At 33.1% G+C, this 16,938-nt stretch overlaps 1 protein-coding gene across 4 annotated transcripts in view; it reads right to left on the reverse strand.

Moving 5' to 3' along the window:
* Positions 1-1,290: 1,290 nt before the first annotated feature.
* AstA (allatostatin A) overlaps positions 1,291-16,938 on the reverse strand; it is a 73,708-nt gene continuing 58,060 nt past the window's right edge. For all 4 annotated transcript variants that reach the window (XM_075294410.1, XM_075294415.1, XM_075294404.1 and 1 more), the window contains exons 2-3: positions 4,779-5,265; positions 1,291-1,912 (exon numbers count right to left, since the gene is read on the reverse strand). In XM_075294410.1, coding sequence (XP_075150525.1) covers positions 1,812-1,912; positions 4,779-5,193 — 516 coding nt within the window. In that variant the 5' untranslated portion in view covers positions 5,194-5,265 and the 3' untranslated portion in view covers positions 1,291-1,811. The remainder of the gene's footprint in view (positions 1,913-4,778; positions 5,266-16,938) is intronic.

Raw genomic sequence — 16,938 nt, forward strand, 5'->3', positions numbered from 1 at the left:
TAAATTAATTTGCCAACATGCCTCTCAAATGCCTTTCGGCGCTGAGGCACATATAACTAAATGAATTATTGTATATAAGTCATAAATAAATAAATAGATAAAATCGTGCAAAGGTAGCCAATTCGAACAAATCTATACTTATTCTAAAATTTGAGGTTATTTCCGATATTTTTTGCTTTCGAACAATAAAAATAAAAAACATAGTAAGACAACAAGTGGAGAACACGAATAAACATTTTTTGGATTTGTCGACCTATACAAACATATCTAATCAGATATCTGTTTTATCAACAAATTTTCACACGGGTAATAACGATTTCTGTATAGGCATTGAGTAAAAGTCTGTCCCACTCGACTTTCTACTTTCCTTACCATGATTCATGAACCCGTATTAATGCGGGATATAAAAGTGCATGAACTCCCTATGTTAAATACTCCGCATACGTTCTTCTATGATCAAATAAAACGCTTTATTTTTAAAATTGCCTTCTTGTTCCAAAACTAAGCTTCAATCAACATTGATACGTCATAATTTTTATTAATGTTTCTTCTTCATATATATTTGGTTTAATTATACATTTTTATTTGTAGTGATTTATGTACTTGCGGGTTTTTATTTGTGATTAATATTAAATATATTATTTACAAAATATAGATTTTTGTTTCGTTTTAATTAAATGTTAAACACGTGGAGAGAGAAAACAAAGAGAAATATAAATAGTATAGGGGCTTTCAGAATTGACTAGAATGCTGTCGAAATAAAAGAGAGAGAGAGTAGAGCAAAGAGAAATCATAATGTGGGGGCTTTAAGAGTTGACTAGAGTGCAGATGAAATATTTTTTGTTTTTTATTTTAATATTTTATTTACTTTTTTCTTTAATATATATTTTATATATAAATTGTTGGCTCATTGTTGACGAAAATATAACAGCGAATGCACAAAATTGATGATAGTTCCTTGCGTCTATTCATTTGGGTGCTTTGGATTTTGTTTGGTTCCTCCGGAAATGGCTTAGCATTAAATACTGAATCGTTTCTTTCTCATTTTGATAGCCTAGAAATATGACATTGATTTGACACATTTAAAATCTCTTACTAAATTCAATATTTTGTATATATTTTGGAATTTTTAATTTTTCATGATTTTTTTATCTCTCTCTTTGCATTTGGTTAAGTTAAATTTGATTCATTTGTTTTTTAACTTAAAACTATGTTAAACACGTTAAGTATAAGTGGCTTAAATACATTACCATTTTTTGATGTTGTTGTTAAATAATTGTTTTCCAAACATTGACTTTGTATTAGGTAGTTTTGTTTTTGTTGTATTTTTGACATGAAGGTAGTATGTTAGGACTCCCAAAATTGCTTACAATGGGGACCAAACTAAAATAAGCTATAATCTAAATAAATTCCCATATTTTTAATATTCAACATATTAGAATACAATTTAATAATAAAATAAATTCTACAATATTAATTTTTTTTTTTTAATATTTTATGACCTCATTTTGATTGAGATTATGAGCGATGTTTTTTTGTTGCTTGCGTTTTGTTGTTGTTCTATTTGTTATCCCTTCAAATGAAACAATTTCCAAACAAAATGATTTCCGGATACATTTGGGTTTTGGTATTGATTTTCAAGTACGCACATATTTTATGAAAACTAATTTCAAAGGCCATTTGGGCTGGAAACTTGTTTTACTTTTTTGGTATATATTTAGTTTAGGGAAAATGTCCTTTGAAATTATCTTCAATAAAATTTACGCCAGAAAAATCAATTTTACATATGCTAAGAAATTATCTGCATTTTCTTAACGGCGTCCTAGACCAAAACCATAAGGTCTTGAGTAACTTTGACCACCATCGGAACGTTTGCCCAATCCAAAACTGTAGGGTCGATTGCGTTTGTCATCTGAAATGGGAAAAGATTTAAAAGAAATGAAATCGTTGGAATTTCGATATTTCGAATTTTTTTTTTTAATTTGGAAAAGTAAACTTTTTGATTTCAACTCAAATATTATAAAGACATTTAAAATTTTTATAATTTTGAATATTTTTTTCGAGATCTTTTTCGAATATTGGGAATGTGGACATTAACAGGTTGGCTGATAAGTCCCCGGTCTGACACATAGATGGCGTCGCTAGTATTAAATGCATATTATTTTTATAAAGTACCAACCTTCAAATGATTCGTGTCAAAATTTGACGTCTGTAAGTCAATTAGGTTATGAGATAGAGCGTCTTTTGCGAAGCAACTTTTGTTATTGTGAACAAAATGAAAAAAAAGAACTTCGTGTTTTGATAAAATACTGTTTTCTGAAGGAAAAAAATACGGTGGAAGCAAAAACTTGGCTTGATAATGAGTTTCCGGACTCTGCCCCAGGGAAATCAACAATAATTGATTGGTATGCAAAATTCAAGCGTGGTGAAATGAGCACGGAGGACGGTGAACGCAGTGGACGCCCGAAAGAGGTGGTTACCGACGAAAACATCAAAAAAGTCCACAAAATGATTTTGAATGACCGTAAAATGAAGTTGATCGAGATAGCAGAGGCCTTAAAGATATCAAAGGAACGTGTTGGTCATATCATTCATCAATATTTGGATATGCGGAAGCTCTATACAAAATGGGTGCCGCGCGAGCTCACATTTGACCAAAAACAACAACGTGTTGATGATTCTGGGCGGTGTTTGCAGCTGTTAACTCGTAATACACCCGAGTTTTTCCGTCGATATGTGGCAATGGATGAAACATGGCTCCATCACTACACTCCTGAGTCCAATCGACAGTCGGCTGAGTGAACAGCGACCGGAGAACCGTATCCGAAGCGTGGAAAGACTCAAAAGTCCGCTGGTAAAGTAATGACCTCTGTTTTTTGGGATGCGCATGGAATAATTTTTATCGATTATCTTGAGAAGGGAAAAACCATCAACAGTGACTATTATATGGCGTTATTGGAACGTTTGAAGGTCGAAATCGCGGCAAAACGGTCCCATATGAAGAAGAAAAAAGTGTTGTTCCACCAAGACAACGCACCGTGCCACAAGTCATTGAGAACGATGGCAAAAATTCATGAATTGGGCTTCGAATTGCGTCCCCACCCACCGTATTCTCCAGATCTGGCCACAGCGACTTTTTCTTGTTCTCAGACCTCAAAAGGATGCTCGCTGGGAAAAAATTTGGCTACAATGAAGAGGTGATCGCCGAAACTGAGGCCTATTTTGAGGCAAAACCGAAGGAGTACTACCAAAATGGTATCAAAAAATTGGAAGGTCGTTATAATCGTTGTATCGCTCTTGAAGGGAACTATGTTGAATAATAAAAACGAATTTTGACAAAAAAATGTGTTTTCTTCGTTAGACCGGGGACTTATCAGCCAACCGTAATGATCTTTAAAATTTCTTATAATTTGTAAAAATTTCAATTTCTATACTTTTTAAGCTTCGTAAGTTAAAGCGGATAGTTTTACACATTTTTATTCACCGTATATCTGTATATGTAACCTTTTAAAAAATGTAAACTAAATTGGAGGAAACCAACCTTTCGTGTTTGCTATTTTTCCAAATAATGCAAAGTCTTTTCGTCTTTGAAATTCTTCGAAAAAGAAACTTTTTAAATGTTACGATTAGTCGGCTTTTCGAATTTTTGATATTTTAAAAATTGAGAAAAATCTATTTTTGAACTTTTTCAAATAAATTTGAAAAAACTCGCCTTTTTTAAAAGTTTTAGACTTGTTAAACCGGCCGTAATTCCGTACATAAGGCCGGTTTAAAAGTTAAAAAATGAAAAATAAATTGGGAAAATTGGCATTTCTAGTTTTCGTCTTTTCCAAATATTAGAAAGTCTTTTCGATCGTTGAAATTCTTCAAAATTTCAAACATCATATTTTTTTTTCGAATAGTCGGTTTTTCACTTTCAAAATTGGGAAAAGTCCAATTATCAAGTTTTCGTTTTTTTTAATATGGAGAAAGGAGAAATGATCTGTCAATTTCGACTTCGACCCTTCCATTTATTTTCTCAAAAAGTCGATTATTCGACATCGAATGTGTACTGGTCGATTCCGAAAATATCAAAAGTCAATTAATCGAATTTGAAAATAATAAAAAAAAACTGTTCCCCTTTTTTGTAAAAAACTCAATTTTTGTATCTACTAAGAATACAAAAGTGGAAATTTTTCTTTTCTATTTCTTTTGTAATCTTCGAATTTTGATTTGTTTTAGAAAATTGAATCAAATGGGTTATTCAACATTTTATGTTAGTCAAAATCAACATTGATTTTTTTCCGCTAGATCTGGCATTTTCAAGCTTATTAGCGGCGAACAAAATGGCCTTTATAGGGATTTATAGCATTTGTTTTTTTTCTTTTCGATATGTTCCTATTGAAATCTGGACAAATCCGCTTTTTTATCTAACCCTTGCTGCCAGAATAACAGTTTTAACATACTTCAAAGCTCAATCCAAACTTAAACAATAATATCCGTTATGAGTTTTCGTATAATAATTATTAAAGGATTTTTCTGGCTTTATTTTGGTAATACTGGTCAGCCTATTCACTATCAATAGTCGATCAACCAATTTTGGCCAACATTAATCGCTTGGACTGGATTTTAAAAATAAAAACATTGACTTTTGGCTTGGCATTCGAAGGATATAACTTTTTTTAAAAATCGATTTTCCATTTTTATATCCCTATTATCAAATCTGTCCGTTACAGCTCCAAATTTTATTTAATTTTTAATTCCAAAATAAATCTTTTGTTTTTTTTTTTCAAACTCACCATTTATACTTCCATAACCGGCCAACATTCCCCTAGCTGCCATCAAGTTCGCATTATCTGCCATTTGCTCATAGTCATCATAATCAAAACGTTTGCCCAATCCAAAGGAATAGGGACGTGCTCTTTTGCCTAAACCAAAATTGTAGACAGGCAAACGTTTGATGCCATTACCTCCATTGGTGTAGGTGTAAGCCCGTCTACCCAGACCAAAGGCATAACGTTCCACTCGTTTGTCCAAATTGTCCTTGGATCCATCGGTACTATCGGCATTGTTGGTATCGACATTGGTATTGAAGAGTGAATTGACATTGTCGGCTGCTGTAGCATCGGCCGCATCATCGTTATAGCTGTGCTCACTATAGGCCACACTCAACCAACAGGCCAACATCAAAAGGCTAACGAAAAATTTGTTCATTCTGTTGATTTTCTTCTTTCTTGCTGAGCTTAAGTGTTGGTTTGCTTGACCTTTGGCAGGGTGTTGTATGATCTGTAATGATGGGAGTGAAGAGAAAGATGTTTTTAGCAAAAGTGGACATGTGTAATGTGAAATGGGTTTAATGATGCTTGACAGTCACTTAAATGGTTTTAAGTTCCTTTTGTAGAGTTTTCGTATTCGTTGAATACTTGGAAATTAGATATTTTTTAAGAGTCTCAAAAATTTAGATTTCAGTTAGAATGTTTACAAGACTGGAGGCCAAAAAGGAAGATTTCCTTCAGTACGTTGTTCGGAAGAGAATTTTTTCTATGCAAATTTATGCACCGAAAGAAATCTTTTCGTTTATTTTATTGTCCTTAAACTATTCCTCGTCAAATTCCTTCTATGGGTGCACGAAATGTCTACAGTGAGGCTGAATATGTATTAGAACCAACTTCACGTTGTTAAACCCCTCGTTTAACAACTGGCAGATTTTTTTACAGTCACAAAGCATTTTGATCTATTCTGCATTAAAATTTCTTCATAAAAAAAATTATTTGAATTTTCAATTATGTCATAAAAATGTCTCAAAAATGTAAGTGTTGTATGCATGTCTATACTACTTCTAAATACCCTTGTCAGTGTTGAGGATTTTCTCCAAATTGAGGATATTTTTCGTGGATGGAGTCGAATATTTGAGTTGGGATTTTGTGGGATATTTCCAGAAATTTGGGCATTTTTCCAAATCTGTTCCGTATAATAAATCAGGTTTAAAATAATTGTACAGACTTAGAGCGAATCGTCAAAAACAATCCTCTTTACTCCTCCATTTGGACTAGAAAGGGAGGCAAGATTTTATTTGATCTTCTTCCCACACTCAAAAAAAGTTTAGGTGGATCCAAATATTTTGACCTTCCCTTAAGGACTCATGTGTCAGATATTTTAAAAATTATTTCTTTAAATTAAAATTGTGTTTCTTGTTTTTACTTTAAGGGAAATTCGTTTCACTTTAAAAACGTACTTTAAAGAAAGGAGGCCAATTTCAAAAATTCGTGTCCCAAATTTAAAATTTAAAGAAAAAAATTTTAAATCAAAGAATATGAACTTTCCTTTAAGTAAAATGTTTTTTATTTTAAAGAAATTTGTCATTATTATTATGCAAATTATGTGTCCTAAAATGTAGGTTGCAATAGGTCAATATTTTTTCAGTGTATTATTGTGAAATCATTTCGTGAGGACTTGGTTTGAGATGATGCAACCTCATATGCATATGTCCCATAAATATAGATATAATGAATAATGTTCATATCGACCCATTTATAACAACCCAGCAAAAAAATTTGGAAGTTCTTCCAAAGGCACAACTTTAAGAGCACTTCCAGAAGATAGACTCCTAATGATGTTCTTTATTTTAACTACACAGGAAGTTTTTTCATTCAATTTTTTATAACATGCTTTTTTCACATTTTTAATGGGTAATTTTAACTTTTTTTGTTTCAAATTGGTTAAAAACAGTTTAATAATTCATAAAATGGTACAAATTATTAAAACTTTGTCGAAAAAACGCTAAATCCAATCTGAAAAAATTGTGAATTTGTGAAAATATTTGAGGTAAAACGACAAGCGTTAGAATCCTTTAAAAATTATAAAAAAATATAAAAATTATTTATTTCAAAAAAATCTGTGATATTTTATCACAGATTTTTTTAATTTACATCCAAAACATTGAATTCGGATCACACCTAAAGAAGTGATGCAAATTCAGTGCACCGGCTGTTGGAGGACTTCCGTCCTATGTCAAACTCATGTTAAATTCATCGCTTCTGCGTCAATTTTGCACCACTTGCGGATCCAAAAAGAACATTTTAATTACTTTTTTGGCGAAGTTTTTTTTTGCTGGGAAGGCATTCATATTGATCGATCGCTCAAATTTATTTCTTGAGTATTTCGAAGTAAATTTTGGCTTATAAATATATGCTGGCTGAACTCCAATTTTTCTCAAGCAGTTAGAAGACTTATTGTGTGTTTTGTTTTGCAATTTTGGTGTCATTGTACCTCACAAACCGTCATAAATTGTTATGAATTTTCTTTAGTTTTATTTTTGTTTTCAGAAAAAAATTTCAAAAAGTTATTGGGGATTTTTGAGAGAAATTTCTATTCAAACACTGGCAACCCTGCTCCTTCTAGTTAATAACAAAATATGCATCGACGAAATCGCTTACGTTGTATGCTGTTAAAAAACCAAATTCCAGCACATTTTCAGTACCGTTCACCAAACACGAGTGCGTATGAGTAACGATGTCCAATACAAATCAAACGCACCCAAGTACATCATTCTCATCAACTTTGGCCGATTATATTTGAGTACTATTGGATACTGCTAACATACTACTCTCCCATCTTAAGCAGAGTCTAATAAAATCACATGTTTCTACGAAAAGGGCATACCAAAAAGACCAAATGTATTTTATTTAATTCTCAACTTAATTGAATTTTGATTTGACAAAAATGTGATTAGCAGAAGCCATAACAAATATCAAAAGTAAAGCAAAAAAAAAACGTTTCTCATGCCACAATTGAACCAGCAACCAAACATTTTCGCATAGTGAGACCCATTGAAGTAATGTTCTCACCATTGAATGTTATGTGTGTAAGATTTTGAGCAAATATTTAATGACGACTTTTAGTCTCAATCAATCTTTATGTCAATATTGCCACAAATAGCATACAACTACAGACATATCGTATGAAAAACCAGGCCATACATACATAAAACAACCGGAACCATACTTCCAGTGATCAATACCATAACGAATGGTTGTGTGTGTGTGGGCAACTTCTTGTAAATCTATCAAAATTTATTGCCATAAAAGAAGAAAAAAGGTCACCCAATTCCCTGGATTAAAGACAATAAAGAAGTGGAAGTTCCTAATCTTGTTTATAATGTCCTTTGGCTGATAGATTACATCTTTAAAATTTCATCTTTTGACCAAAGCTCTTCCACCCTAAGGTCAACAAATTAATTGTCAATTTAGGAAAAATACCATGCAACCCACAAAAAACAGGAAAATCCCCTTTTTTAATGTTGACTAGACGTGGTGGGATAAGTGAAATGAATTGGAACTAGGACCAGCAAAAAGAATTTTTGTTTCGCTAGAGGTGATTTAAAGTTGTGTAAAGTATTTAAGTTGTCTTCTCCTCCCCCACCCAACACACACAATATTGAAGTGGCTTCTTAAGTTTTATTGTTGTTAAGAGGAGTTTGGCAAATATGAAATGCTTTAAAGTTTGCCGCAAAGAATTCTTTTTGTAACTAGGAACACAATAATACGTTTGTTTGTAAGTCTAAACAATTGGATAAACGTGGTGAATATCTACATTTTATAAATTTTATTTATGGTTTTCAAGCACATTTATCGGAACGAGATACGTTTCGTGGAATTCTGCGAACTTGTGATGCACGTGATTTTTATCAATATCACACAATCCTGATGCAATACTCCTTGATGGGTACCAGAGCTGTGAGAGGGGGAATTTATATATCTTCTAAAATATCCCAGCAAAAAAGAGCTTCCAAAAAAGTAGTTTGGATCCCCAATCTGTGATCCGGAAGTAGTGCAAACTTGGATCATCTCCAATGAATTTTCATGGGCTTGTCATAGGATGGAAGTAGTCCATTTTTGGATTCTTTGTATTGCTTAAGAAGTTGTGCCCTGGAAGTTAATTTGAATGAAGAAATTAAAAAGGCAAAAAAAAAAAAAATTCTCAAACAATTTAATTTTTTTTCATCCATATGTTTTATGTTATTACACAATTATTTTCCTATTATCTAATTTTTACAATTTGAACATCTTTTTCGCTCCGAGCAGAAGTTGAACCTGGGTTTGCAGGCACCATAACAGAACGCCTTAGCACACTCAGCCATAAACGCCATTGAACATAAAGCGTCGATAGGTCAATTCAAATGTTTGTGATATGAACGTAAAACGACACCCTGGAATAACTTTATAATTGCTTCTCGAGATGTTCTTTATTAGTATGAACGAAAAAATAAGAAACGCAAGTTCAAATCTCACCAGCGGCAATTTTTTTATCAAATATTTTTCTAAGAAATTATTTTTCTATGTTATGCATTGTTTTTATTTTCGGCATATATTTTCGTATAAATATATTTTTTCCATTAAAAATCAACAAAAAAATAAAAATTCTCGTAATTTGCAAAACATTCTCAAAAGAATTTCCATGGAAGCGAAAAAGTCAAACGGCACAGGTTCAAATCCCAGCGGGGATGAATTTTTTTATTATTATTTTTTTACTTTTTATTAGTTTTCTATTTTTATTTTTTATTAGTTTTCCATTTATTTTTTGTATACTTTAATTGTCCAAAATTTGCACTTAAAATAGCCTGATTGCGTTTTTTCTAATACTTGTCCACAAGGACTGCATTGGAAGTAGAAAAAAATCATTGGGGGATCCCAAGATGCGCTTTAGAAGAAATGTTTGTGCACTTGTCTAAAAAGACTGCATCAGAAGTGGAAAAAAATTATTGGGGGATCCCACGATGCGCTTTAGAAGAAATGTTTGTGGACTTGTCCAAAAGGACTGCATTGAAAGTTGAAAAAACTCGATGGGGGATTCCGGGATGGGCTTTAAAAGAAATGTTTGTGGAACAACTTCCAATTTTTTTTGCTGGGATGTTCTTCTTCGAAAATAATAAAATAAATTCGATTTTCTTTTAATTATTTAAAAATTTTAGTTTTGGATATTCGATAATCTACTTTTCAAAATTTTCAAAAGTTTTATTATTATTATCAATTTTCAAGTTGTCACAATTGGTCGAATTCTACCAATAATGGTGGAGTTTTACTGTTTGGTAGATTGGTAGAATTCTTGCTTTTGTGAAAGATTTTTAAAAAACATACCTCTTTAAACAAAACAAAATTCTCTGTAGAAATAAAATTTTGACAAAATTTTCTATATAAATAACATTTTGACAAAATTTTCTACGGAAATATGGTGACAAAATTTTCTACAGAAATAATAAAATTTTTTATAAAAATAAAATATTGACAAAATTCTGTATAGAAATTAAATTTTGATAAAATTTTTTATAGAAATGGAATTTTGAAAAAAATTCTATTGAAATAAAATTGTGACAATTTTTTTTTAATAACCACAAAAATAGGATTGGAAACTATTAAAAAAGATAAAATGTTGACAAAATTTTCTGTAGAAATAAAATGTTGACAAAATTTTTTGTAGAAATAAAATTTTTTGGCTCACTTAGAATACGAGTATTAAGTACATTAACATATGGTATGCTCGTATTGACTGTTATTGTTATTGCCTTAAAAACGAATTTAAGACTATTGGAAGAGTAATTCAAAGCCAAATAAATATCAGTTAAGTACGTATATAAATGAAGGAACATTAAAACTGCTCCTTATTCGACTTATATTTGTGCTCCTTATTCGACTTATATTTGTGTCCAGTGGTTGACTCTTCACGATAGGTGGAACAGAACTGTGCGGTCCCACTTGATCAGCTTGGTAATGATTTGAGCTAATGCGTTAGCGAAGAAAATTTTCTTCCCACACAGAGAAGGAATATGATCATCTCATACATATTTCAAGAACATTATTTTCTTCATATTTTCCAACTGTGAGAAATACCCTAAACCTAACATGGTGGTCATGGTTTAATAATTTTGAACTAAAAATAATGTGCTTATTCGACATGTTAGACCAACCGGTTGAATGTCAGAGTCGACGGCGTGATAATTCCGACAGCATAAAAAACCTCGTTTACTGCATTTAAGGCAATTCGCAATTGCTCAAAGGTAAACTATGTAGTGCCACATCATACGCAGTGGAATAACATAACATATCTCCGCAGCACACCCCTGGATTATCTTCATGTGGAGACCAAGATCATCCCTGTGTCTAGACACAATTACATGTTTTCAAAGCCGTATCTCCTGGATTGCTATCACAGTAGTCATCCAAATCAACAATTTGGGGATAGGCAACCACCCAGCAATGTAAGGTTTGATCTTCACCTTCCATGTGCGAGATCCAGCGTTAGAAAAGGGACACTTTAGATGAGGTCATGATGAAACTTATGACCAGTTTTATCATGTTCAAGGTTTGTCATCATGACGCGGCAGACCAGGTAGTTTTGGTCCAATTAAGATCAGAAAAGTGCAACTTCTTCCTATCAGTGATGATGAATAGCTGATATATGTTCCATATGCAATCAAGAGACACACTCACCCGACTTACCATCAGATCACTCTGGACCACGGTTGCCACAGTTGCCAATTCTACCACAAATTGTTAAAATTCTTGGGCATTTGGTAGATTTTGATAAATAATCCACTCCAACTAAGAGGTACTTACATATAAATAAAATTTGGCAACATTTTCTTCAGAAATGTTGACGAAATCTTCTCTAGAAGTAAAAGTTTTGACAAAAGTTTCTATAGATGTTAAATTTTGCAAAAATTGTTACTTCTATAGAAAATTTTGTCAAAATTTTCTATAAATTCGAGATCCATTGTGAATAAGTTCCCAGCAAAAAAAAAATTGCAAGTTCTTCCAAAGGCCCAACTTTAAAAGCACTTCCAGAAGATGCACTCCAAATGATGTTCTTTATTTTAACTACCAGTAAGTTCTTTTAATTCAATTTTTGATAACTTGGGTTTTTCATACTTTTAATGGGTAATTTTAACTTTTTTTGTTTCAAATAAGTTAAAAACTGAGTAAGAATTCATAAAATGGTACAAATCATTTAAATTTTGTCGAAAAAAATGCTAAATCCAATATGGAAAAATTGTGAATTTTTGAAAATATTTGCGATCAAACCTTTCCGGCAAGCGTTAGAATCCATTAAAAATTATAAAAAATTATAAAAATTATTTATTTGACAAAATATCAAAGAATATTTTAATTTACACCCAAAACATTGAATTCGGATCACACCTAAAGAAGTGATGCAAATTTAGTGCAACGGCTGTTGAAATGGAGGACTTCGTCCTATGATAAGCCCATGTATAATTCATTGCTTCTGCGTTAATTTTGCACCACATCCGGATCCAAAAAGAACATTTTCATTACTTTTTGGCGACGCTTTTTTTGCTGGGTTATCGTTTGTTTGTAGAAGTGGTAACTTTCCCTTGATGGTGCAAGCTAAAATCCTTATAACATTTAAAAATCGACACATTTACAATTCAGTGGATGTTTATAAATTCAAAAAATTGTCGCTAGTAACAGGTTGGTCGATAAGTCCCCGGTCTAACAAAGAAAAACACATTTTTTGTCAAAATTCGTTTTTATTTTTCAACATAGTTCCCTTCAAGAGCGATACAACGATTATAACGACCTTCCAATTTGTTGATACCATTTTGGTAGTACTCCTTCGGTATTGCCTCAAAATGGGCCTCAGTTTCGGCGATCACCTCTTCATTGCAGCCAAATTTTTGTTCCCTGTGAGCATCCTTTTGAGGTCTGAGAACTAGAAAAGTCGCTGGGGGCCAGATCTGAAGAATACGGTGGGAGGGGAAGCAATTCGAAGCCAAATTCATGAATTTTTGCCATCGTTCTCAATGACTTGTGGCACGGTGCGTTGTCTTTTTTCTTCTTCATATGGGGCCGTTTTGCCGCGATTTCGACCTTCAAACGCTCCAATAACGCCATATAATAGTCACTGTTGATGGTTTTTCCTTCTCAAGGTTCCTTCTCACGGTTCACCGGTCGCTGTCCACTCAGCCGACTGTCGATTGGACTCAGGAGTGTAGTGATGGAGCCATGTTTCATCATTTCATCATTGTCACATATCGGTGGAAAAACTCGGGTGTATTACGAGTTAACAGCTGCAAACACCACTCAGATTCATCGACACGTCGTTGTTTTTGGTCAAATATGAGCTCGCGCGGCACCCATTTTGCACAGAGCTTCCGCATATCCAAAGGCCTCTGCTATCTCGATCAACTTCATTTTACGGTCATTCAAAATCATTTTGTGGATTTTTTTATGTTTTCGTCGGTAACCACCTCTTTCGGGCGTCCACTGCGTTCACCGTCCTCCGTGCTCATTTCACCACGCTTGCATTTTGCATACCAATCAATTATTGTTGATTTCCCTGGGGCAGAGTCCGGAAACTCATTATCATGCCAAGTTTTTGCTTCCACCGTATTTTTCCCTTCAGAAAACAGTATTTTATCAAAACACGAAATTCCTTTTTCTCCATGCCAAGTTTTTGCTTCCACCGTATTTTTCCCTTCAGAAAACAGTATTTTATCAAAACACGAAATTCCTTTTTCTCCATTTTTTTCACAATAACAAAAGTTGCTTCACAAAAGACGCTCTATCTCACAAACTAATTGACTTACAAACGTCAAATTTTGACACGAATCATTTGAAGGTTGGTACTATATAAAAATAATATGCATTTAATACTAGCGTCGCCATATATGTGTAAGACCGGGGACTTAACTTCTAAACTAAAATAACAACCACCACTAATAACCACAAAAATTGGTAAAAAAAATTAAAAATAAGATTTTTATATTTGGTAGATTTTTGGTAAGATTTTCATCAAATTTTGATAGATTATTTTTTGGCCCATCCTTGTCGCAGATTTCCTTGATCTGGCTATAAGCTTATGTACTAAAGCCTTAGACAAAAATGAATGAAATCACATAAGAAAACTGTTACAATGACAGCAATCAACCAACCGATCGTAATCAAATTTGATAAAAGATAATCTCGTTGAACACTTAAAATATCATCGAAATTGTTCACATTTAAATGTAAATAGATCCCATATTTATGCATCGCTCGATTTCCCGAAATGTGGTCCTTATTATATCCACAATGTTATTTCCAATAGCTTTAACTAAAACTCTGATCTTACTCATAGTTGCCACAATGTAGGATTAACGAAAGTTGTAAAATATCATCGAACTCGGCTCAGATTTAGATAAAGCTCCCATATATTTGTCCCATATATTAATTAGCATAAATACGACCATAGAATAAAAGTACGAAGTATCAATCACATCGTTTTAGATTTATCTCCCAAAGTTATTTTAATATTATGCCCAAATGCTTAAATTAATGCTTGCAGTGGCGGTGGTTTAGGGTATACTATAGTCAGCCCTGCCGAACTTTTTACTTTTCTTGCAAGGTTTTAATCAAAAGTAAACCGAAATTTACAATTTATGAACATTCATTCTAATTTTAGGAAGTGGTTGGTGTACTACTGCACTACTACATCTTGACTTCTAAATATTTTCAATAATCAGAGTCACATAATTGACAGGGGATACAGGAGAGAGAGAGAGAGCACTCTCAATGATATGAGATGCATTGAAGTGTACTCAATTATCATATATTGGGATAATCGAGGGAAATGTCAATATTTTTACATTACTGTCTGGTTTAATGACAGTTATTTTCGGGTAAATGGAAATTATTAACGCTTCTTATTGTTTCCCCCAAAGATATGATGCGATTTTCTCTGATACTCTTGCCAGACTTTAAAGTAATAACAACAACAACAACAAAACTCGCTTAGAGCTGTGACATATTTTAACAACGCTCTCCTAAAGCTACTGCAAAAACTGTCACTATTAACAAATTTCGTCGAATATCTCCTGCTGTTTGCTTTGTATCCTTATTCCTTTCATTGTATTTACATTCAGCTCTTGACACGTTCCTCTTTATGGAGGTGGCCAACCAATATGGTTATTGTATTCTTATCTTTTTTTTATAAGAACAACAGAACACAAATCGAAATGTTGTTTTTTTTTTTTTTTTTTGTCTACAATACGAAGGATGTTTATTTGTAGCTACAGTTTTGGAGCAAGGATAATATTTACTAAACACTGACGCTCTCTGACAAGTTAAAGTATTTCTAAGCACATTGGAATTTGCGGTATTTCCCATTGCATATATTACAAAGTGAACTAAAAGATATTGCGATACAATGGAATAAGCATCATCATCATCATCGTCGTCATCGCCATCCCCTAACCACCAGTTGATTGCCTTTTTCTTGAGCTTGTCTAATTTATGTGCCACCAGTTGAAACATGCAGGAATTGCAGCGTTTAAAAAACACAGCACTCGTGTTCTTATCCCTGTCACAAATGATACCGTAACATTTTTCTCGAAATGCCAAGGGATGTGGAAGGAAACTTTTAGTTGTTTTTGTTTTTTTTTTTTTTTAATACAACCACAATGACACTTTTCGGATGGAAATGTAAGCAAATATACAAGTTTTTAAATTGAAACAATTCTAAAAAAATATTTGATATATTATTAACCCTAATCAAAGTTTTGCATTGAATATTGAGTTAAATCTATTTTTAGCCACATAATATTTTTGTTACTTTGTAGTTTTATATTCGTATCATTGTTAAGGAGTGCGCGTCCACATTGTGCATCCTTACCTCTACTGAGTTAAACGAAGATGGTTTTCTTACTTTCGATTCGAGTAAAGCAAGTCTGTCCGTCCGTCTGAGGGGCAATTTGATTTTCAGGATAACTTTAAAGGAATCAAGAAATTGGGCAGTTGCAGTCCCTAATTCCAGGCTCACTTAATGCCTGTTCATGAAACACAAAATCGAATCGAGACGAATCCTTCGTCTAGATTCAAACTAAAAAAACTTTAGATATACGTGCTAGAAAACTCTAAATGGTTTCACTGCAATGTGGAACGCCGTGCGGACTCGGCTATAAAAAGGAAGTACCTTGTCATTGAGCTTAACATGGAATCGGGCAGCACTCAGTGGTAAGAGAGAAGTTCACCAATGAGGTATCACAATGGACTGAATAGTCTAAGTGAGCCTGATACATCGGGCTGCCACCTAACCTTCGTGCTCAAGCAACTTTTATTGGAGTTTGCTCATCTTGTGGATACTAATACAGTGGGTTGTTTTTTACATTCAGGCTCATACACTTGAATCCATCATTCATACCCTTTCACAATGTCATAGATAAGTTCCGAAGTGCCGCAATTGTATTTTTGGAGTATTTTTTTCGATCAATGGACACGAGCCTTTTTTTGAGCGATTGCCAAACTGTGGTGGATCCTCACGAATAAATTTTTTTACAGTCAAATGTTCAAACTATATTGACTGTAAGCTGGTTCCACAAATGCCTAAGGTTGGCTCAATCGTACGATAGGCCACATAACGATCTTGCAATATTAGTTGGAGCACAGCATCAATGGTTTCCAGAACAACACTAGGGTTGCCAAATCCCGAAATATAAAAGTCAACCGTCGTAAATCTTCAATATTTAATTGAATTAATACCAATTCCTAATTGGATCTAGATAATGTTTGTTTAAAACATTATAATGATTATTATAGAGTCGCTAAGCAGAAAATGTCGACGAACTTAATGCCAAATGTATAAACATTCCAGTGGCACATATAAGACACAATGACAACTCATTTCCTGAAATGGAGAGGAACTCGGCATTTTCCTTTCATATGGTCAATGAATTAGAAGTTTACAACAGCATTAAGTCCATAAAATCCAATTCCATTGGCTTTGATGAAATTAACCCTAAATTCGTTAATTTACTTATTCCATATATAACAAAATGCATAACCCACATTTTCAATACGTCGATAATGACTAGTACTTTTCCTGCAGCATGGAAAATTGCTAAAGTAATTCCCATACCCAAAAATGACAACGAGTTTCGACCTATAGCAATATTACCATACTTATCCA

The sequence above is a fragment of the Haematobia irritans genome, chromosome 1, assembly GCF_050003625.1.
Source record: "Haematobia irritans isolate KBUSLIRL chromosome 1, ASM5000362v1, whole genome shotgun sequence".
NCBI lineage: Eukaryota > Metazoa > Arthropoda > Insecta > Diptera > Muscidae > Haematobia > Haematobia irritans.